The sequence below is a fragment of the Dipodomys merriami genome, unplaced genomic scaffold (assembly GCF_024711535.1).
Source record: "Dipodomys merriami isolate MVZ:Mamm:240054 unplaced genomic scaffold, mDipMer1.0.p SCAF_6, whole genome shotgun sequence".
Classification (NCBI taxonomy): domain Eukaryota; kingdom Metazoa; phylum Chordata; class Mammalia; order Rodentia; family Heteromyidae; genus Dipodomys; species Dipodomys merriami.
In genome coordinates, this window is record NW_027206179.1 from 68,316,314 (window position 1) to 68,340,414 (window position 24,101).

Here is a 24,101-nt window from a genome sequence, read left to right on the forward strand (position 1 = left end):
TCAAACCAAATTTCAAACCAAATCAAACCCATTTCAAATGCACAATTCTAAGTGAAGAAGACAATATTCTCAACTTAGAATATTTTGATGTTTTATGGATAAAACATCTGCTCATACACATAAGTAAACTAAACACAGTAGTTTTATAATTGCTTTTCACAAATAAAAGCAAACTGTCAGTCATGGTGGAAACAAGCCACACATTTAATAAAACTATATCAGATACAACTTTTGAAAAACTACTTACATCCAAGGAATCCTCCTTCAGTAGGATAAGAGCCATATTCTGTGATACCAATCGGCAGGAATATCCTAAATGGAAAAGGGACAACACATGAATTCCTAAGTCTTTGATAGCTGATCAAATTCAGCCTCCCTTCTTATGTCTGCCTATTTCCATTCATACTGAGGAAAAGGGAAAAAGTGAAGAAAATGTGAGCCTAAGTTGATTTTGATTCTTGTAGGCAGTGTAAATAGACCTGGTTGAGAAAGTCTTTATAAGTAAAAGCTAAAACAAATACTTGTCCATTTTCTGTGGATTTTTCTTTAGCCTCATAATCCTTGTGTAACATTAAAATGAGCCTTAGATTATCTAAAATAACAGCAAACACTTTAGGAAGACAAAGGAAATTGAGTGTTGCTCTTACCAGCATAAACATGCCTATTGCAATTGCCAGATCCTGCATTTCCTTTATAAAAAAAAGTGGGTTATATGCTCTTGCCTGTAATCCTAGCTACTCAGAAGGTTGAAATCTGAGGATCAAGATTCAAAGCTAGCCAGGGCAGGAAAGTGTGAGATTCTAATCTGCAATTAACCAGGAAAGAGCTGGAAAGTGAGCTGTGGTTTAAATGGTAGTGTACCAGCTTTGAGCAAAAATACTAAAGGATAGTACTCAGGCCCTGAGTTCAACCTCCTGATTAGTATCACAATTTTCAATTGCATTTTTAAATCAAAGTAAAGAGAAATTGCTTCTTCTCTTCCTTGGAAGGCAACGTACTTCTATAAAGTTCTTTTTTATCCAAGGACCTCTCACAGACCAAGACAAGAGCCTCCTGACTTCTCCTCTCTCAAATCCACAGGTTTAGTGGGGGAGCAGGCAACTCAAGCAACCCAAGACCCATGGTGTCTTCCCAAGTACTAGTCTGTCTTTCAAATGACTCCACATCCTTTCAGTCCCCTGGAGAAGGGTTGGCATTAATACGTACCTTCTACCTGCCTCATCTCCATTTTCTGTCATTGAGAAAGAACAAGGAATAAATCTACCTTGGAAATGGGCCCCTGCTACCTGTATTTTTCTTAACAACTCAAGATAATATATCAACAATTAAATAAAACAAGTTTACAATAAATTTAAAAATAAAAAAACAGGGCTGGGAAGGTGGCTCAGTGGCAGAGCACTTGCCTTGCATGCCTGAGGCCCTGGGTTCGATTCCTCAGTACCACATAAGCAAAAAGAAAAAAGCCGGAAGTGGCGCTGTGGCTCAAGTGGTAGAGCGCTAGCCTTGAGCTGAAGGGCTGAGGGACAGTGCCCAGGCCCAGAGTTCAGGCCCTATGACCGGACCCCCCCCCAAAAAAAAAAAAACAAGTCATTCGGTAGGCAAAAGTTCAATCTTTAAATAATGTGCGTACAATCTCAAAGAAGGGCCAACTCTGTTCCTAAAGCCAGAAGGAACAGCCTGGGTTTTCATCATGGAATATCCACAAAAGGCATTCTTGGTGATGCTAGATTGAACTTAAAAACAAAAAGGAGACAGGCATTTAACTAAGGGACTTTTCTACCCAGCAGATTCTACTTTCATCCTTAGGAAAACCCAACCACAAGTACAAAACAGAAGTTAAAACGGGAAGAAATTAAGATCAAGAAGAACCTTTGTGAGCCAATTGCCTGTACCTCATACCTGTAACCTTAGTTACTCAAGAGGCTGAGATCTGAGGATCATGGTTTGAAGCCAGTCAAAAAAGTCAGAAGTGGAGCTGTGGCTCAAGTAGTAGAGTACCAGCCTTGAATGAAAGAACCTAGGAGGAGTGTGAGGGCCTGAATTCAAAGCCCACTACCAGTCCAAAATAAAAAACTTTGTTGGGCTGAGGGAGAGGAAGGAATATGGAACAAGTAATATTTTTATTTATTTTGCAATGTACAGTATATTTTTCATTCATGATTGTCACTTAAAAAATATTTTGTAGGAAGTGGCGCTGTAGCTCAAGTGGTAGAGCGCTCGCCTTGAGCTGAAGAGCTGAGGGACAGCGCCCAGGCCCAGAGTTCAAGCCCCACGACCGACCAAAAATATATATATATATTTTGTAAAGCACCTCAGAAGACAAACTTTAAAGCAAAAAAACAACTTTTTAAAAAAATGAAGTTAATATCTTTTAAAGCCATATCAAAAGAGATGTCATACAAGCTGTTTAATAATCATTATGTCATGGAAATGAGATCATTTCTCTTATAAAACCACCGTGTATTTCTAAAAACTAAAGCAACTGAATAATACCACATGGCAAATGTTTGTTAAATACCTCCTAAAAAGGAGGGAGAAAAAAAGAAACAATTATGTGTATATTCTCAATCAATTTAACAACAGTGGTGGACAGAAAATAAATGGATGTTCAATTCTTTGTTACTATTAACATTTTGCAAATACATTCTTCCTTCCCTCACATTGTTTGATGAGGTCCAGAAGAGAGGCTCAACACTTTGCTTTCACTGACAAAAGGGATCAACCCCATGTTTGGCTTAACCCTCCATCCTTAGAGACTGCCAGCAACTTCATACAATGTAGAGGATTACTGTAACTAATGTGAAAAGATTTGCTGGTAGCATATTATTTGAACAACAGCTGTAGACACAACTCTTGATTTTTATGTCCCAGCTTTCTGCTTTATTTTAGCTTTTGCAATTTAGGCAAAATGCCATTTGACAAGTGAAGTTATACCACAATATTATGAAAAATCCTAAGTGTTTTTTGTCACCATGGTTGGCAAGAGAATAGGGAGACAAGAAATAAAACTACTGATACTTGGGTGAACTTAAATACACACAGCGAAAGCCTCCTGAGAAGAAACAAATTAGTTTGTTTGCTTACTTAGTTTGTTTGCTTACTTTTTTAATTTGGAAAATGACATGAGATTTTTTTTCTTAGAGAATTATCACACAGAACATTTGCTCTACACAGACCACAGAAGTTTAACCTAGTTAACTGTGATTTAACCAATGTAGTAAAATATATCATGCCAATCCAAGTTTTGTGCATTTGATTTCTAATGTTTTTGGATAACATGAGATCAACGCTTGGCGAAGAGCCAGGTAGAAAAAGTCAAACCATACTTATAAATTGAAGTCTAGATCTTTAATCTGACAATTTAACAAGACGACCATAAAATGACTGGGAGAAATATCCCTGAGATTTCACTTTTTACTACAGATGAAATTAACAGCACACTACAAAAAATTTTTTCATCTTTCTACTGCCTGAGTATAATCAACACTCAAGAAATCAAAGTATTACAGAGCCTATACTACTCAAAGCAGGACTTGATTTGTTTACTTATTTATTTAAATGCTGGTATGGGGCTTGAACTTGGAGTCTAGCTCTCTTGTTTAGCTTTTTCACTCAAAGCTGGCAGTCTACCACTTGAGCTACACCTCCACTTCTAGCATTTTGCTGATTAATTAGAGATAAAGAGTCTCACAGACTTTTTTTGCTAGGACTGGCTTCTAACCTCGATCCTCTTGTGTAGCCAGGATTATAGGCATGAGCCACTAGTATAAAGTACTTTAAAAAAAATTGTTGAAGGCTCAAGTTTTCTACCTATCTCATCTGTGAACCCCTCTTTGGTCTTCCTTCTGGGAAGAAGGTATCATGTAGTATGACTACATGCCAGATTTAAATTCATCCTTACACTCAGGTGGCCCAGACTGAGTTACTCAATATTGCTGTTTAGTTTGATCTTTAGGATGTATATATCTACAGGATCTGTGGCCATCTACTTGGGATGCACTCATAGTGCTGTGAAAGGGGTTTGCACAATATCTGACACATATGAACTTTACAACTTTGGTGCGGGGGGGGGAGGAAGGAGGATTGAGTGGGGGGGGCGGGGGGAGGATGGGAAGGGATGGGAAGGGGAAACAAAGGAGGAGGCTACAATGCTTGATAAGAAATGTACTCATTGTCTTGCCCATGTAATTGTAACCCCTCTGTACAGTATTTTCACAATAAAAAAAATCTGATGTTTACTAGTAACTATTACAAACAGCATATTTAGCCTCTATACTACAATTCATATGAACTTATCTGTTTCATTTCTGTTATGAATTCTGTCATATATAATGAACTCATACTAGCTACTGGTAGTCACAAAGTACGGTAGGTCATGCTTGTATCATAGGTACTCAGGAGGCTGACATATGAGGATCATGGTTTGAAGCTAGCCCAGGCAAGAAAGTCCTTGAGACTGTTATCTCCAATTAACCACCAAAAAAGCCAGAAGTTTTAGCTATAACTCAAGTGTTACAGGGCCAGCATTGAGTGAAGAAGCAAAGAGACAGCTCCCAGGCCCTGAGTTTGAGTTCAAGTCCCAGACAGGCACAGAAAATAAATTAAATTAAATAATCAAATAAAATGAGCTAGATGCTAGGGGCACATGTTTGTAATCCTAGATACCTAGAAGGCTTAGATCCAGAGAATGACTATTTGAAGCCAGTTCAGATAGAAAAGTTCGGGAGACTCCCTCTCCAATTAACCAGCACAAAGTCAAACAGTGCAAGTGGAAGAGTACAACCTGAGCCATAAGCAAGCCTACTGAGAGTGTAAGACTCTGACTTCAGGCTCCACTATCAGCCAGAAAGAAAAAGTATCCATTGATGGATAATAAAAGTTAAGTATATTGAGGAAGTCCAAATCAGAACTCAGAAATAGTCTGAGATGAAATGAACATTGAGATTCTGTTCTCACTCATTCCACATTCATTAGGAAAAAAATAGACTCTGAAACTCTACATCTATCTACAACTATTTAATGGATGTCTTATCCAGTGCTAATAAGGAAATGACAACTACATGATTCACAGAGACCACATCTGAAATTTCACTTTAGACTAGTCCATGCCAAATTTTTAAGTTAAAAATGAAAATTGTGCCGACTCCTCAAAATGCAGCAAGTTAGTACAAACTGAAACCCAGCCCTGCAGGCTCCGGGCAACAAGCCAGTTTCAAACTAGTAAATTTCTCCCAACAAGACAATTTGTCTATCTGCACAAAATTCACAGGTTATAAGACACACAAATATCCTGGAACTTAATTTGACTAAGTATTTTTATTTCCTAGATATAAAAGAAAAATTACATAAAAAAATAAATTCTCCAACCTGACTTATGACATTGTAACCCTTTGTGCAACTACTTAATAAATAAATTCTTCAGCTAGAGATGTAGGTCAGCAGTAGAGGGCCTACCTAGTATGTGTGAAGGTCTGAGTTCAACTGAGAAAAAGTAATTCTTTTAACTTTCAAGCTGGCTGTCAGTGTCTTGTGCCTGTAATTCTAGCTACTTGGGAGGCTGAGATCTAAGGATCATGGTTTGAAGCCATACCAGGCTTCAAAGAGTCCATGAGGCATTTATCTCCAATTAACTACCAAAAAGCTAGAAGTGGAGCTATGGCTCAGGTATGAAAATGCTAAGGGAGAGTGAACAAAGAATGGTTCAGACAAAGCTCTTTCAAAGATCACCAGTCCCTAACTGCTAACAACATGTTCAATAACATCAAAGAAGAAATTTTGATGTGGCTGACACACAGATAACAAGTGAGCAAAGAAACATCTTGAGAATACTTACCAAGAAAAATTAACTAAGAAATGCTTGGTGGAGGGCCAAGTCTGGTGGCACATGCCTATAATCCCTATTACTTGGGAGACAGAAACAGGAAGGTAACAGTTCAAGGCTAGACTAAAAAAGCCTGAGGCCTTATATGAAAAACAAAACAGCAAGAGGGGCAGTATAGTTCAAGTGGTAGAGCACTTTCCTATCAAGCATAAGGCCTTACATTCAACCCCAGTACTGTAGAAGAGAGGAGAGGAGAGGAGAGGAGAGGAGAGGAGAGGAGAGGAGAGGAGAGGAGAGGAGAGGAGAGGAGAGGAGAGGAAAGGAGAGGAGAGGAAGAAATCCTAATGTATGTAACTGCTTTTGGTGACAAAACTATCTTACTATGCCTTCTCAGGAAAATGCACAAAATAATCTTTTTTTAGATAGCATATAGAATTCAAAAGTTGAAAATTTAGATTTCTTATTGCTTTCTTCAAAGAAACCTTACTTAGAGCTAGCAAGACTCTTTTATCAGGCAATATACTGGTTATAGTGATGTGCGTCAGCATTCCAGCTATATGGGAAGTGTGAATAGGAGGCCAGCCTGGGCAAAACACAAGAGCCTATGCAATGAATTAATAATAATAATAACTAAAGCAAAAATGACTGAGAAGGTGATTCAAATGGTTGAGTACTTGCCTAGCAAGCATGAAGTCCTGAGTTCAAACACTAATACCACCAAAAAAAAAAGTTGTGTAACTTTGGGGTCTGATGTAGAGCAACTGCCTAGCAGGCAAGAAGCCCCCCCCCCCCGTTCAATCCATAGCACTGAAGGGAAAAAAGTGTTACACAATTTATTAATGTATTAATCACATGAGAAAAATTACTAGAAACGCTGAAATCAAGTGACTGCAGTTCTGTTCAAAGTAGTTTCTTTAGAATGCTGTCAACTTAATCAAATGTATCTCTTTCTTCAAACCTACTCCGTTGAATCAGTTGTCTTTCCAATGATCATGGCCTTCTGGGATGAATTTAATTTCCTTAAAAAAAATAAAAATAGACAGGTGCTAGTGGCTCATAGCTGTAATCTTAGCTATTCAGGAGGCTGAGATCTGAAGATCATGGTTCAAAGTCAGCCTATGAAGGAAAGTCTGTGAGATTCTAATCTCCAATTAACCACTGAAATGTCACGCCTGAATAAAGAATCTAAAGGCAAGTGCCCAGGCCCTGAGTTTATGCCCCAGTACAGGTCTATCCATGTGTGCGCACACGCACGCGCACGCACACACACACACACACACACACACACACACACACACACACACACACACACACACACAAAATTAGCATTACAGAATTTTTTTAATTACTTCAGGAAATGGAAACAAGAGGTTTATTCTTTGTTGTTGTTTATATTTTCTTTTCATCTTTATTTATATGTCTTTGGGAGAGTAAGGGGAGGCACAGAAATGGAAGGACAAAAGGTAAACAACTGCAGCAGAAGCACTCACTAGACACTATGTTGAAAATAAACTATACAACTTATGGATGGAGATAGGAGGGAAAACCAGGAGAGCATGAGAGAAGGGGTGACATTGTCCAAAAAAAAAAGTACTCTTTACCTGGCTAATGTAACTGTAACCCCTACATGCATCACCTTTATAATAGCAATAAAAATTAAAAATAAATAAAAATAAAATAAATAAAAATGATTACCTATATTAATTGCAGTTTCTTGTTTGTCTCCTGTCAATACCCATATTTTTATTTCTGCTTTCAGCAATGTAGCAATGGTTTCTGGAACGCCGGCCTGAAGGCGATCTTCTATGGCTGTAGCTCCAAGTAATAGTAAATTCTAGAATGAAAAGTAGCTTCTATTAAAGACTAGTTCAGACCTAAGATCAGCATTAATAACAACTCTGACCCAGGCAATTGAAGTGCTCTCAGTCACTTATCCTTACTCTTCTACACTAAACCCATGTCGTAGATGATTCATAATATCTAGGTATGTGGCATTGCCCAAGTATTCACCATGTTGGAACTACTTCATGCACACGCATGGGCACGCACACACACACACACACACACACACACACACACACACACACACACACACACACATACACACAGAGGCAACCAACACTCATCATTCATTTCTCAGTACTTGGGCAGTAAAGGTAGATATCATCCAAGCAGCAGAGAACATAAGTAGATTATCCTGGCATTAATAATGCTTGACTCCACCCCTCTTGTTCCACTAATGGATAAGCTATCACAATACTCAGCCTATGAAAACTATCAAATCTAGATGCCACATTTGTCTGTAAGTATAGGTATAAGAGACTTGTGATGCTCAGGATTGAAAGCTGGAGGGGTACAGATGCAACACAGTGACACAGAGCATTAGTTCAGCATGCACTGAGGCTCTGGGTAAATCCTAAGTGCCATTAAATGGCTAGAGAAGAAAACACAGAAGTATCTGAGGCTAAGGACTTACAAGCTGCTGCCCTTACAGTTTCTTCAATGCACAGGAGAGCCATTTGAGGCTAAGAGTGGGTGTCAATGTGCTTGAACCTCTAGGTTTTCAGGCTTTGGCTATTGGTCTAGCAGATCCCAGACAAACTATGTAAACCAGTCTGCCCCACCACTTACCAGCCTCTACTGAGTCTTTACACAACATTGTAGTTACCAGCAAAATTCAACCACCTCATATGTATCCACCATATATAAGCTAGGCACCACATAGTTAAAACAGCTATTTAAACAATTTTTCAGATGCTAAACAGAGTTTGCGATATTTCCATTTTATGTTTGGCCTGATCTTGTTTTTATACTTGGCTGATAAAATGTGGCACAAAGTAGACTCCATACATGTGAATTATAACCTAACGTGCTGTGGGAACAAACTTATTTAACCTAACAATATATCCAAATAATGTTAGCCAATCAGAGGAGTTGAACCTCCTGCCAATCAGGGACTGAAACTTGTCCATATAAGGAAAATGCTAATTGTAACCAATCAGGTTTTTTCTATATGTCACTTCCTTTCATTTGGCTATAAACATAGGCTCTCTATATGGTGTAATTATAAGAAACACCTTCTTCCAGTAACATTGTCATGTTCTAGAACCTTGACTGTTTAAGTAAAATTTGATAAAGGCAACACAACGCCTTTTATTTTTTTCTATAGTAAAGCAGGGCAAATAAATGCCTGGATTCAGTTCTACCTCTACCTTGATTCCATTAAAATGATTAAACACAAAATTCAAGTGAAAACTAAGTATGACCAGGCCCCAGTGGCACATGCCTGTAATCATAGAGGCTGAGATTTAAGGATCATGGTCCAAAGCCAGCCCAGGCAGATAAATCCAAGGGACTCATCTCTAAAAGCTGGAAGTAGATGTGTGGCTCAAGTTTTAGAGTTCTAGCCTTGAGAGAAAAAAGAAAAGAAACAAGAGAGAAGACAAGCCTGAGTTCAAGCCCAAGAACTATTACAAAAAATAATAATAAAATAAAACTTGAGAACTAACAAGTAAAAGCAAACAAAAAGCAAGCAATGGTTCAAAGTTATAGAAACTAGAAAATCAATAATCCATTGATTGTTTATATGAACTAAAAAAGTTGAAATCTAGCTTCCACATTCAAAGGGATCATATAGTATAAAACTACTTAATGCCTGGGATAAACTAAAAAACAAACAAAACAAAATCAAACTATGAAATAAGGACTATCAACAGTAAAACATAAATAAGTGTGAGAATTCCTAACCAGCCTAACACTCTGATTGCTCAAAGAACTCAATAGGGCAAGCTCATTAAGGTTAATCTTCCAAAAGCCAGAAAGCCATCAATGCAGTTTTTGACTAATATTTATTACAATATCATTAATACTTAGCTGAGGGTAGCTACACTTTTCAGACAACACATGTAAACAAAGTAAAGAAATAGCTGGGGGAGAGCTGGTGGCTCATGTCTAACTACTACTAACTACTACTACTAACTAGATTCTAACTACTCCGGAGGCTGAGATCTGAGGATCAGGATTCCAAACAGCCTGGGCGGGAAAGTTCTTGAGACTCTTATCTCCTATTAACCAGAAAATATCAGGAAGTGGAGCTGTGGCTCAAGTAATCATGCCTTGAACCAAAAATCCAAGCAAAAAAGCCAAGTGAGAAAGAAAGGCTCTCAGTTCAAGCCTCAGCACTGACAAAAAAAGATAGTTAGATAGATGATAGATAATAGATAGATAATAGATAGATAGATAGATAGATAGATAGATAGATAGATAGATAGATAGATAGATAGATAGATAGATTCAATAAAGCAAAGAAATGAGTTAACATTACAACATTTACAATAAAAGTATTCATTATAGGACAACAGAATTTCTGTTGAGAGACTTTGTTGAGTAGGTAGAAGCTTAAGTCCTTCACTGGGCACAAAAGATACTACTCTGGGTGTGTTTACCTTCTCAATGATCTCATAACATTCTTCCAAGCGCTGAGCTCTGTCTTTCAGTATGATGCTGGCTTCCTGGTAGACTTTTAGCCACTCCTCATACTCATTCTCAGAGAGATCAGCATAGGCCACACAAAGAGTACGCAAGCCTGCAAGACAACCACTGGTGAATTGTGGCAAGCAGAATACATTGCTTCCTAGCCCACCATGTGGCTCCTTTTTAGATCTCAAAAAAAGAAATTATAGAAGCCATATACTTTTCGAATTCTAGAATTTTTTTTTTTGGTCGGTCGTGGGGCCTGAACTCTGGGCCTGGGCACTGTTCCTCAGCTCAAGGCTCAAGGCTAGTGCTCTACCACATGAGCCACAGCACCACTTCCAGCTTTTTCTGCTTATGTGGTGCTGAGGAATTGAACCCAGGGCCTCATGCAAAAGCACTCTACCACTGAGCCACCTTCCTTCCCAGCCCAGAAGCCATATACTTTTAAGGTCATATACCTACAAAGGGAAATTTTAAAATGCTACTATATTCTTGCACAAATTGCCTATGTAAAAGAATACATTTTCCATAGCCAAGGAAGGTGTGCATGATCCACATGTACCTGTACAGTAGGCAGGAATCAGCAAATAGAGGAAGAAGGGAAGGAAGTATGCTTGGAAACTGACACAAAAAGCCCAATTGTGCTCTCATGAAAGAATGGATTTTCAGGCAGCTGTGCCTGATCAAGGGTATAGGGGTGTGTGTGTGTGTGTGTGTGTGTGTGTGTGTGTGTGTGTGTGTGTGTGTGTGTGTGTGTGTGTGTGTGTGTGTGTGTGTGTGTGTGTGTGTGTGTGTGTGTGTGTGTGTGTGTAAATAGAGGAAGAAGGGAAGGAAGTATGCTTGGAAACTGACACAAAAAGCCCAATTGTGCTCTCATGAAAGAATGGATTTTCAGGCAGCTGTGCCTGATCAAGGGTATAGGGGTGTGTGTGTGTGTGTGTGTGTGTGTGTGTGTGTGTGTGTGTGTGTGTGTGTGTGTGTGTGTGTGTGTGTGTGTGTGTGTGTGTGTGTGTGTGTGTGTGTGTGTGTGTGTAACACACATCTCACATATGCGTGCTTGTGTAGCCATAGGAACACACCATGGTGACAAAGCACAATCTGCAGTTAAGCCTGGCTCCTGCTATCAATACCATCACCAGCAGAGAAAGTGGATGTCATTGTTGACTGAAGACATTCTAAGAGCTCCTTTCCTATTCAATGTAGGCCCAGTGACTTATTCCCTCCTGAAGTCATGGAGAAGCCAATGTCATAGGAGAATAAGAAAGTCAGGGAAGCTGGGCACTGGTGGCTCACACCTATAATCCTTGCTACTTAGGAGGCTAAGATCTGAGGATCACGGTTCAAAGCTAGCCAGGACAGGAAAGTCCTTGAGATTCTAATCTCCAATAAACCTTCAAAAAAAAAGCCAGAAGTAAAGCTGTGGTTCAAGTGATAGAGCACTAGACTCATGCAAAATAAGCTCGGCTAAGTTTAAGCCCCTGGACTGATGGGGGCATGGGGCGGGGCGGGGGGGGGGGGTGTCAATAATCACCTGAATTTTCCCAGAATGAGACTGACTGCAAGATGGTTTTTGGTATAGTGAGTACCCTGCAGTGATCTGATTTATATACAGATTGGAACTTTGCTGCCTACTTTCTCATTGCCATAGGCACAGAAAATAGATGAGCAGGGATGAAGAGGCCACTTGGAAAATCTATTTCTGTGAAATAAGCCAAATGTTGCACAAAAAGGACATATCTGAGTGAAAAAAAATCAAGCTCCTTGAGAAAAAAAAGGTACATGTTTTCTCTTTTTTTTTTTTTTTTTGGTGTTTGTAGCTGAGTAGTATTTTTTTGTGTGTGAAAATACTGTACAGAGGGGTTACAATTACATGGGCAAGGTAATGAGTACATTTCTTATCAAGCACTGTTGCCTCCTCCTTTGTTTCCCCTTCCCATCCCTTCCCATCCTCCCCTCCACGCACCCCCTCCCCCACCACCCCCGCCAAAGTTGTAATGTTTGTTTTTTGACATCTCTGGGTCCACCTGTATCCCTATTTAAACAATTTGTTTTCTCTTATATTTATATATATATATTCTCTTACATTTATAAATTATAAACATAAACTATACAGAGTCATATGCATATAAACATAAATATATTGCCTAAAGTATGCTATTGACCAGGGAGGATTACAATGGTGCAACTCCTTCAAACAACAAAAGTATACCAGGAAACTGAAACATGTTTTCGGGAGGTAGGGGAGTCAAAGGGTGGAAGGGCAGATGAAAGGAGAGAGGAAGAATGAGTGTGTACAGCCAGAATATTCACTGTACATATGTGAACGTGGAAGCAGGTAACTTGAGGGGCTGGGCAGGGTTGGGAGAGATGGGGGAGAATAATGAAAGGGGTGACATTGATCACAATGCACTGTACTAATAAACCGGCATATTAAATTGAAAGCTCTTTGTACAACTATTTAAAGATAATTTGAAAACTTAATTTTAAAAAGGACATATCTTTTCAGAACATGACTGCCTGCCCATGCAGTACTCACGAACATTTGAAAGTACAGGTTTAAGGGTTAAAAATAGCATGTCCGAGGGGCTGGAAAGGTGGCTCAGTGGTAGAGTGCTTGCCTTGCATGCCTGAGGCCCTAGGTTCGATTCCTCAGTACCACATAAGCAAAAAGAAAAAAGCCGGAAGTGGCACTGTGGTTCAAGTGGTAGAGTGCTAACCTTAAGCTGAAGAGCTGAGGGATAGCCCCCAGGCCCAGAGTTCAGGCCCCACGACCAGACCCAAAAAAAAAAAAAAAATAGCATGTCCGAAACTCACCTTCTGTGGCAAAATACTCCAGATGGCACAATGTTTCCTCCATGTACTTTGAGTCTTTTGAAAGTCTTTCAAAAATGACGTTATCCTATAAAACAGGGAAACATTTCCCATGAAGTGTTTCACACTGGCCAACCCTTGAGCACATCTCCCATTTGGCATACTAAACATGGTTTTGTTTTGTAGGTGTTTATCTAATGTACATGAAAATACTTGACTGGGCAACTAAGAACAGAGTTCTTGGCTGGGCTCAGGCCTGCTCTTGAGCAATAAAATTGAGTATGGACATGTTCAACAAAACCTTTTCTGGTATGTATCTTAAAAGTCAAGTAAAAACAAATTGGGAAGGACTCTGGGGACCAGAAGAATAGTCAAGGATACAACAATGCCTGTGCTTGTACATATTTCCAAGATTCACCTCTGGAAGGGTATATGGGCTGGATATCACTATCTGAAATGCTTAGGATGACAATGTTTCAGATTTAGCTTTTTCTTCATATTTTAGGATATTTACATATATGATACTTCTCAGGGATGAGGCCTAAGTCTAAACACAAAACTCATCTATATTTCATAAGCACCTTATAACCATAGCCCAAGGTAAATTTAGATATATTTTTACTGTGTCTACATTTTGATTGTAATTCATCATATGAGGTTAGTTGTAGAATTTCCTGGCTTGGTTTGGGGACACTTTTTTCATGTGTTCCCATATTGGGGCTGAAACTCAGGGCCTTATGCTCCTGCTTGACTTTTTTACCCAATCCTGGCACCCTACAACTTGAGCCACACCTTCAGCTTTCTGCTAGCTAACTGGAGATAACAGTCTCTCAAATTTGTCTGCCTGGGCTGGATTTGAACCTTGGTCTTCAGATCTCACCCTCCTGAGTAGCTAGAATGACAGGCGTGATCGCAGCTCCTAGCTTATAAGCATTTTCTTGACATAGTCTCATGAAATAGTTTAGCAATAATTTCCCTCTACTGATAAGACTATCATTTAACAGGATATTGTTTTACAAGTATAGTTCATAAGCAATGACATATTTCCTTAAAGAGAACATTTTTGGGTTTGGTTATAAAAAGGGACACAGAACAAAAAGCCTGACCTGGGAAACTGATCAAATAAAGCAGTAAAAACACAGCCATACATCTTCTCTCTTATACCTATAAACCAACTATAATTAAGAACAGGTAGCTGGGCCCTGATGGCTCATGCCTGTAATCCTAGCTACTCAGGAGGCTGAGATCTGAGGATCAGAGTTGGAAGTTAGCACAGGTGGAAGTCCATGAGACTCTTATACAAGCTAGAAGTGGAGCTGTGGCTCAAGTGGTAGAGTATAAGCCTTGAGTGTAAAAGCTCAGGCCCTGAATTCAAGCCCTAGCACCAGCAAAAGAAGAGGGGGGAAGAAAGGAAGAAAGGAAGAAGAAAGAAAGAAAGAAAGAAAGAAAGAAAGAAAGAAAGAAAGAAAGAAAGAAAGAAAGAAAGAAAGAAAGAAAGAAAGAAAGAAAGAAAAAAAGAAAGAAAGAAAGAAAGAGAAAGAGGGGAGGGAGGGAGGGAGGAAGGAAGGAAGGAAGGAAGGAAGGAAGGAAGGAAGGAAGGAAGGAAGGAAAGAAGGAAGGAAGGAAGGAAGGAAGGAAGGAAGGAAGGAAGGAATAGCTATTAGAAAACATCTATCAGAGTAAAGAACATTATCACAGATAGCACAAATTATTTTACCTTTCCAGAGACTGAATACCATAGTTGTAAAGATTTTGTATGGCACCAAAGATTTTGTATGGCAAATCAAACTTCCATTTCTGAAACCAACTACTGGCTAAAGGCAAATTTTCCATCTTTACGTGCTGCCTTGTGCCAGCTATCCACAGTTAGCTTTACAATTGGCCTGCTGAAAAAGCTTCTCAACTTCAGGCAACAATCAGGGTATAATGACAAAAGCACTAAAGCAAAGTGACATACTGGCAAACTGCTGAGAGCTATCTGCTACAGGACAGACATCACAGGTACTTACAGCGCCTTTACAATAGAGCCGCAGTTGTCCTGATGGAGTTCGAACAATTACAGACATTCTTTTTCTGTCACTGTAAAAATTTTTTAAAATAAAAAGTAATCACTGGTCTGTTATAAAAACCATGTCTTCCAACTGAACATAAATCCAAACTTCCATTTTCACACAAACTTTTCATTTTGATTGCTACCTTTTGGTGGTAATCTTAGAAATGGCTAAGTTCCATTTCTCCAGACTTTTTCCCACAAAGTAGAATTCAATTATATACTTCTTTGTGCATGTGTGCTGGTACTAGGGCTTGAACTCAGGGCCCTGGCAATGTCCCTTAGTTTATTTGCTCAATACTGGTGTGCTACCACTTGAGCCACACCCCTACTTGTGGCTTTTTGCTAGTTCATTGGAGATAAGAGTCTCAAAGACTTTTTCTGCCTGACTTGACTCTGAACCTCGATCCTTAGTTCTCAGCTTCCTGAGTAGCTAGTACTACAGGCATGAGCCACTAGAGCCCGGCTTAATTGTATAACTCTCTTTCCATTTATATCTAGTTGCCCTCCCACATAAATTCACTGTACAACGATTTGCAGGAGAGCTGAAAAATAAAAATTTTGAGCTTGGGCTAAATGCATCTAATTGCTAGTACTCTACAAGTATTCTTCTTAATTTTACAGCTCAAAAACATCAAGTAACATACCCAGTAAGTAACAGTGGGAGATTCTGTGTACTTCAAAAGAGCCTCAATGTTGTTTGCTTTTAATTGGAATAGAAACAAGTGACTAAATCAAACTATCCTTAAACCATCACTAGAAGAGAATAGAGGTTTCTAGCACTGAACTTAAATACACTGTGTGTGTGTGTATGTGTGTGTACACGCGCACGCATGCGAGCACACACATACGTACACACGCACATGCACAAATCTTTAGGTTTGAATTCAGGACATGGGCACTGTCTCTGAGCTTCCTTTGCTCAAGGCCAGCTCTCTACCACTTGAGCCACAGCACTACTTTCAGCTTCTCTGGTCATTAAGTAGAGACAAGAGTCTCACAGACTTTCCTGCCCAGGTTGGCTTCAAACTGTGATTCTCAGATCTCAGTCTTCTAATTAGCTAACATTACAGGTGTGACCACCAGCGTCCACTGGGAATGTCTTTTAAAAAATAATTATCAGAAGCAAGGTGCCTATGGAGGCATGGCTCAAGTGGTAGAGTGAGAGCCATGAGCAAGAAAGTCAAGTGAGAGGTCAAGGCCCTGAGTTCAAGTTCAGATATTAGTACCACCCCCCAAAAAAAAAATCCTCATGTATTCACCAAGAGTCACCTGATTACATCTAAATGACCTTTCCACCTTTTCCTTTTCTGGACATTAACTGCTAATTCATTAATGGAGCCATAAAGCAGCACAGTTTCCCAACAAGAAAGTTTTCAGGGACACAAAAAATATGGAAACATGTCTAATATGTCTGAGACCTCCACACACAGGAACACAGCAACCCACCCCCACTTGAATGCTTGTTGTCATTAACCATCAACCATGCCTCTCTAGTTGAATAGTCAAGCCAAAGGGCTGGCTTCTGACTCAGTTACATTCAAACTTGCAATCCTAAAACTTACCACTAGGAAATGGAAAGCATTTCTTACAAGGGGATTTTAAAAAGTGATCTCTATCAAACAGGCCAGGCAATCATGTTTTGATCATTTTAGATCATTTAACAAAGGTGACTGAAACCCATCTAATTTTAATAATAGGAAAAGATGTCTTTGAGATAGTAACCAAACCTTGTGCTAATATTGACAGTTCAATGTTCAAAAGAAAGAAAGGAACAAACATTAAAGATGTGATTTCTTGATGGTTCTTAATGGTTCACATCTACAATCCTAGCTGCTCATTATGCTAAATTCTGAGGATACAAGTTTAAAGCCTGGTAGACAAATCCCAGAGAGTCTTTTTTCCAATTAACCAGCAAAAAGCCAGAAATGGAGATTTGGCTCAAGTGGTAGCGTGCCAGTTGGGAGAGAAAAAACTAAGTGAGAGCCTGAGATCCTGAAGATCAAGCCCCAGTACTGATACAAAAAAAAAGACCAAAAAAGATGTGAATTTAAAAAATAAATAAATCAGGTTGGGGTGGGAGGGAGTATAGGAAGGGATGGGAAGGGGAAACAAAGAGGAGGCAAAAAAAATGCTTGATAAGAAACATACTTGTTATCTTGCTCACGTAATCGTAACTCCTCTGTACGGTATTCTTACAATAAAAATAAATAAATAAATAGAAATTTTTAAGAAAAACAAAAGAAGCTAACAAATATCCCCACGTCTTAAAGAAAGAAACTTCACTGGAGAGGAATATTTCCACTTAGATACAGGAGAATAGCCCTGTATACAGGACCAGGTCTCTGGTGAAAACAAATTGATCTGACCCAGTGCTCAGATGGAGGCATAACCTCATGGGATCTGGGCAGCACCAATGAAAACAATGCTGTCATCACTTTCTCTAAACTGAGCACACACATCTGCAGCTGCTGATGCTAGACCACCACACTCTGAACAATTTAAGGAAAAAAAGAGAACATGGGAGTGATATCGTCCAAAAAGAAATGTACTCTCATTGGGGGGTGGGGGGGGGGGGTGGAGGATGGGAAGGGATGGGAAGGGGAAACAAAGGAGGAGGCTACAATGCTTGATAAGAAATGTACTCATTATCTTGCCCATGTAATTGTAACTCCTCTGTACAGTATTTTCACAATTAAAAAGTTTAAAAAAAGAAATGTACTCATTACGTGACTTACATAACTGTAACCCTTCTCTACATTACCTTTATAATAATAAAAAAAAACTTTAAAAAGAAGACATAGAAACACAATATTACTCTCAAAAAATACAGAAAAATTATATACTTCACTCTCTTTAATGAGACCCACAGATTCTAAAGGGAATTTGATTTGTAGGATATGTTTACCATATTTAATACTTACTACTAATCATAATGTACAATCATGTAAACATGCAGATAGAGTTGTTAAATGTATTATTAAGTAGCTGGGCTCTGGTGGCTCACATCTATAATCCCAGCTATTCAGGAAGCTGAACTCTGAGGATTATGGTTTGAAACCACCTTAAGCAGAAAAGTTCAGAAGACTCTTACTTCCAATTAACCAACAAAAAGCTGGAAGTGGAGCTATAGCCCAAGTGGTAGAATATATATGAGTATTTATAGACTATATAATATATATTATCTATGTTATATAAATATATGCTAATATAAATGAGATATTACATATCAACATATATATTAATATATATAATTTGATATATATTTTGATATATTATATATATATAATATAATTTCACTTCAAGTACAGGAAAGAGAAACATACCTGGAAAATTCCAAAACATTAAGGATTCCAAATGTCTGCTCCTGTCCCATCTATGAAAGAAAAAGTTGTTACCTATTGTGAAAAGTATTCAATTCTCCAAGCAATTGTGCCCCAATCATAAGCACACACGTGCATACATGCAAAACAACCGGGGCCTTAAGGCAAATGCCTTTGCAATGAATAGTTTTCTCATAAGTCTAGAGCTCCCTCTGCTGGTAGAAACGTCCCCTTCCCCCCCCACCCCCTCCACCCCCCTTCAGTTATATGGCTATCCTAGTGGTTGGCTGATATAGCCATTTACAAGTGATGAAGATACATGACACAAGCTATAAAACGCTATCAGAAACCTTGGGATCCTGAGCTAAGGTTTTTCATCACCCTTACTTCCCGGCTGCCATGATGAGAGCTGCTCCTCTATGCCCTCCCTGTCATAAGGGACTCTATATTGTAAGCAAAATATATCCCATCTCCCTTAAGTTGTTTCTGTCAGGCATTTATTTAGAGAAATAAGTAACACAGAACATGAGTACTGAAGAACTAGGATTGCTATTTGGCTACCTGACAGTGTGATTCAGTATGGTTTCTGAATATATTATGGGCACCTAAAATGTCAAGTACTTTGTATCAGGACAAAAGGAATGGTATCTTGATGTTGACTTTATATTTAAAAGACTTTCCTATGAGAAAAAGAGCACTCTGCACACAAACAAGAGCTTAGGAAAGTCCTCCCCCCCCCCTTGCAGGATTCAGTTCATCACACTTAGTCACCTAGGTATTCAGAGGCCACTGAAGCTGTGGTGCAAATGGATCAAGTTCGTGCTAGCTCATATTGGTGTCATTTATGTGATACTGTTTTTTGAGGCATGGAAAATGCAAGAGGTTTTTTTGGGGGGGCGTTAAAGAACTGAAAGAGAGAGGATGAACTTATTCAAAGTATATTGTACATACTGGTGCTGGTGGATCATACTTGTAATCCTAGCTACTCAGGAGGCGGAGATTGAGAATTGTGGCTCAAGGCCAGCCTGGGTTAAAAAAAATGTCTGTGAGACTCTTATAGCCATTAATCAGCAAAAAGCTGGAAGTGAAGGTATGGCTCAATTGGAAAAGTGCCAGACTTGAGAGACAAGAAAGAGTACAAAACCTTGAGTACAAGCCCCAGTACCAGCACAAAAACAAAAGTATACTGTACGTATTTATGAAATGATCAGAGTAAACTCCCCCTGTACTATTAATATATGCTAATAAAAAACATAAAAATTTAAAAAGAGCTGGACCTAATGCAAGAGTTATAGGGTCATGAAGATTTGCAACAAGATTTCAAAGGAAAGCCTGGGAAGCCAGGCAACCTGTGACTTGGTCCAAGGCCTTGGAGGAGGTCCCTGAGAAAAGACTTGCCCAGAATGTGGGAAGCAGTATCTCATAGGCTAGGGGCCCAGAGAGAATAAAAGGCAAAGAAGGAGAATGAATGCAAACAGACCCTCTCTCTCTCTCTCTCTCTCTCTCTCTCTCTCTCTCTCTCTCTCTCTCTCTCTCTCTCTCTCTCTCTCTCTCTCTCTCTCAGACACCATGATACGATCCTCTCTACCATATCTTCCCCACCATGATGGACTGAAATCATGAGAAAAACAAGTCTTTCCTCTGGAAGGAAAGGAGGAAGAGAAGGTGGGAAGGAGGGAAAGAAGGAAGGGAAAGAGGAAGGAAGGAAGGAAGGGAGAGAGGGAAGGATGGAGGGAGAGGGGGGAAGGAAGGAAGGAAGGAAGGAAGGGGAAAGGGAGGGAGGGATGGAGGGAGGGAGGGAGGGAGGAAAAGGAAAAAGAGCTCATCCTTGAGGCCACATACCAATTACCAAATCCATAACTAAATCATCCTCTCCTCACCACAACTCCTTCCTCCTTGTATCACAAAATACAATCAAAGATCTATATAATGTGGCTTTCATTTATCCTTATTCACGTCTCAGAATGCACCAGTTTCCCCCTTTTCCTCTGCCTGTCTCAGCTCTGTCAGAATCCTGTTAGACAGCACCCATTGATTACTTCTAGTAGCCACCCAGTCTCTGAACCAAGGTTACCTCAACCACCTCCATGCGAAGCTAATGTGCTCAGCTGTACAATGATTAGCAAAGACATTTCATGTAAATACTGGCGGCCAGTATTGGTTAATAGTATCCCAGAATTAATGGTTGAATGGGATTTCTTAAACCATTATTTATGAGACCTAACTCATCAAGCAGTCATGCATGACTTCAAGAAATATGGCCTTTAAGCCTTAATAAAATAATGAAGGGTGCCAACCTGGCATTTAACATGGATATGATCATGCCATAGGCTCTTTGCTCCCCACATGTATCTGGCATTCTGAGCCAAGTAGAGCAGCTTTCTTATCTTCTGTACTGCCATTCATGCTTAGCCTCCCACAACTATCATTTTTACACTGCATGCAATAACAATAATACAACTAAAATTTCTACAGTAGGAGGTTCAAATTCTCCTGAAACTAAGCCAGATGCTGGTAGCTCACATCTGTAATCCTAGCTACTCAGGAGGCTGAGATCTGAGGATCGAGGTTCAAAGCCAGCCTGGGCTGGAAAGTCTGTGAGACTCTTATCTCCAATAAACCACTCAAAAACCAGAAGTAGCGCTGTGGCTCAAGCAGAGAGCTGGCCTTGAGCTGAAGAGCTGAGGGATAGCGCCCAAGCCCAGAGTTCAAGCCCCACGACCGATCAAAAAAAAAAATTCTCCTGAAACTGCTAGGCACCTGTGGCTCAAACCTATAATCCTAGTCACTCAGGAAGCTAAAACCTAAGGATTGAGGTTCAAAGCCAATTCTGGGCCGGAAAGTCTGTGACTCTTATCTCCAATTAACCATGGCAAAACTACTACTTGATCTGTGGCTCAAGTAGTAGTGCCAGCCTTGAGCAGAAAATGTCAGGGACAGTACCCATGCCCTGAGTTCAAGCCCCAGCACTCACACCAAAATAAGTACATAAATAACTCTCTTGAAAGGGACTTCATTTAAAAAAAAGGTTACTAAGAAGAAAATTCCATATTCAATCAGTGTTTCATTCCACTCTTCCATTTTAATGATTGCACATTTCCTGAAGCTAAATTCCCTTGGTTGATTAAAATAAAGTTTAAAATAAACACAGTCTGTTTTCTATACTACAAGGAAACATGAATGTCCAAAGAAATAGCATTTTAAGTAAGATATATTTTATAGGCTTTGATATTTTATAGGTAAAAGAAAAACAAATGACTACTGCCAACTGAAAAATGATCTTCAAGTTCATTAAAGAGGTGTGGAGAATAAGGATGAATTAAGTGACTGCCCAAATGTCCTCATGAACCCAGAGTGTAGTAAAACACTACCCTTCCAACTGTCATCATTAATACCAGTGTCTCACCAGTTCTAAGCACCTTTTTCTTGATCTCCTGCAGGCCATTCTATGAGCCCCTGTGTGATCTTATATTTAATATATATTGAGCATTTCTAATCCAAAACACCCTTAAACATCTTTTAGCACCAACATGATTCCAGAAGAAGATAATTCCACACCTGACCTCAGGTAACTGGTCACAGTCACACACAAGTGTAGTAGGCACTGGTGGCTGGTACCTGTAATCCTAGCTTCTCAAGAGGCTGAGATCTGAGGATCATGGTTCCACACAAACCTGGGCAGAAAAGTCCATGAGACCGTTATCTCCAATTAACCAGAAAAAAGCTGGAAGTGGAGATGGGAGTGTGCCAGCCTTAAGTGAAAAAGCTAAAGGACAGTGCCCAGCCTTGAGGTAAGGCCCCAGACTGAAAAAAGCACTAAAATTACTGTACACACTTATCCTCATGCTGTATAAAGTGTTCATGAAGCATAGACAAATTTCATGCTCGGTCTTGGGTCTCTCATCTCAAGATACCTCATTGTATATATGCAAATATTCCCATGCCTGAAATACAATGTGAGATCCAAAATACTCCTGGCCCCAAGAATTTTGGAGAAAAGACACTGAAGCTGTGAACTTTTCTTCCTGTCATTAAATGTCTTCCTTTAGCCCATGGGGAGGGAGATTAAAAAAAGAAAAAGAAAAAGAAGCAGAAAATACAAAGCCAGGTGCCAGTGGATCATGCATGTAACCCTAGCTACTCAAGAGGCTGACTAAGATTACAGTTCAAAGACATCCTGGCAGGAAAGTCCATGAGACTACTGTCTCCGATTAACCACTCAACAAAAAGCTGGAAGTGAAATGTGGTTCAACTAGTAGAACACCAGCTTTGTGCAAAAATAAAGCTAAGGGACAGTGCCTAGGCTCTGAGTTCAAGCGCCAGGATGAGCACAGGAAAGGAAGGAAGGAGGGAAGGAAGTAAGGAGGGAAGGAGGGAGGGAAGGAAGGAAGGAAGGAAGGGGGAAGGGAGGGAGGGAGGGAGGGAGGGAGGGAGGGAGGGGAGAAATCACTGAAATACAAACTAGCAGGAATAAGCCAACACAATCACACAGCACCCTTGACGTATCCACAATTTCAAGTGTCATTTGCATTGAGAGACAAGTAGAAATTCAGCCATCCCATTTACAACAGACATACAACTTCTAGTGTTCAATCTTCCAAAAAAGTAAGGCATGTGCACAAATATGTTCCTTACCGCTTCTATGATGACCGAATATGGCGTTCTGCCTGTGAAGACAAAGCCCAGCTTCTTAGCTCCTTTCACCAAAGCAGCCTCATCTGTCAATAGCAAGTTGGTCAAATGCAGACAAATCCCATCATGGAAATTCTGTTGTGTTATTTTTCATATTAACACGCACTATGTAAACAGTCACCAGTCGCTCACACCTATAACCCTAGCTACTGGGGAAGCTATGATCTGAGTAAAAATCATGGTTCAAAGTCAGCCCAGGCAGGAGAGACTAAGGAATTCTTACCTCAATTAACCACCAACAAATAAATAAATAGAAGTGAAGTTATGGCTCAAGTGATAGAGTGCCAGCCTTGATGGAAAGAGCTAAGGGACAGTGCTCAGGCCCTGAGTTCAAGCCCCAGTAAAGGTATACACACATACACACAAAATAAACAACACCATGATTAAGGAAGCTTGACATTCTCAGCACAGTAGAAAGGGCATAGGAGGTAAGTATATTCACTCTTCCTAACACCAGAGTTGAAATGAGGGCTTCTGCTAGATAGGACTCAAACCCTAACCTAATTCACTAGGAGAAGAGTGATTTACACTCCTTCTAGTCTTTTTTATCTTTGGGAGGGGGGAAGAGTACTGTTTTTGCCTTATCTTTAAGTGGTTGTACAAAGGGGATTTAATTTAACATGACAGTTTATGAGTACAATTTATCTTGATCAATGTCACTCCCTCCATCTTTCTCCCCCCATTCCTCTCAAACACCTGCTATTCTTGGTTAGGATCAAGTTCTCTCTAAACAACGTAAGTAAAAATTCCTATAGACTAAACATCTCTGATCAAGGCCATGCTTTGACTCCATATCATATGATCAGAGTCCCAGGAGGTGGCAAAGATTACGTAACACAGCTTATCCATGACATGTGGCAGATGAAAAAAGGAGCTGGCCATGATCTCTCCTGAAAGCTCTGTCTAGCTCAATAACTTCTAGGAAGGT

General features: G+C 39.7%; 1 protein-coding gene across 1 annotated transcript in view; it reads right to left on the reverse strand.

Moving 5' to 3' along the window:
• The window catches only part of Atp8a2 (ATPase phospholipid transporting 8A2), a 466,480-nt gene that overhangs the window by 326,604 nt on the left and 115,775 nt on the right, over nucleotides 1-24,101 (reverse strand). Inside the window, exons 18-24 of the mRNA XM_070003097.1 lie at nucleotides 23,117-23,199; nucleotides 18,485-18,534; nucleotides 15,118-15,187; nucleotides 13,112-13,196; nucleotides 10,267-10,406; nucleotides 7,517-7,655; nucleotides 248-312 (exon numbers count right to left, since the gene is read on the reverse strand). Coding sequence (XP_069859198.1) covers nucleotides 248-312; nucleotides 7,517-7,655; nucleotides 10,267-10,406; nucleotides 13,112-13,196; nucleotides 15,118-15,187; nucleotides 18,485-18,534; nucleotides 23,117-23,199 — 632 coding nt within the window. The remainder of the gene's footprint in view (nucleotides 1-247; nucleotides 313-7,516; nucleotides 7,656-10,266; nucleotides 10,407-13,111; nucleotides 13,197-15,117; nucleotides 15,188-18,484; nucleotides 18,535-23,116; nucleotides 23,200-24,101) is intronic.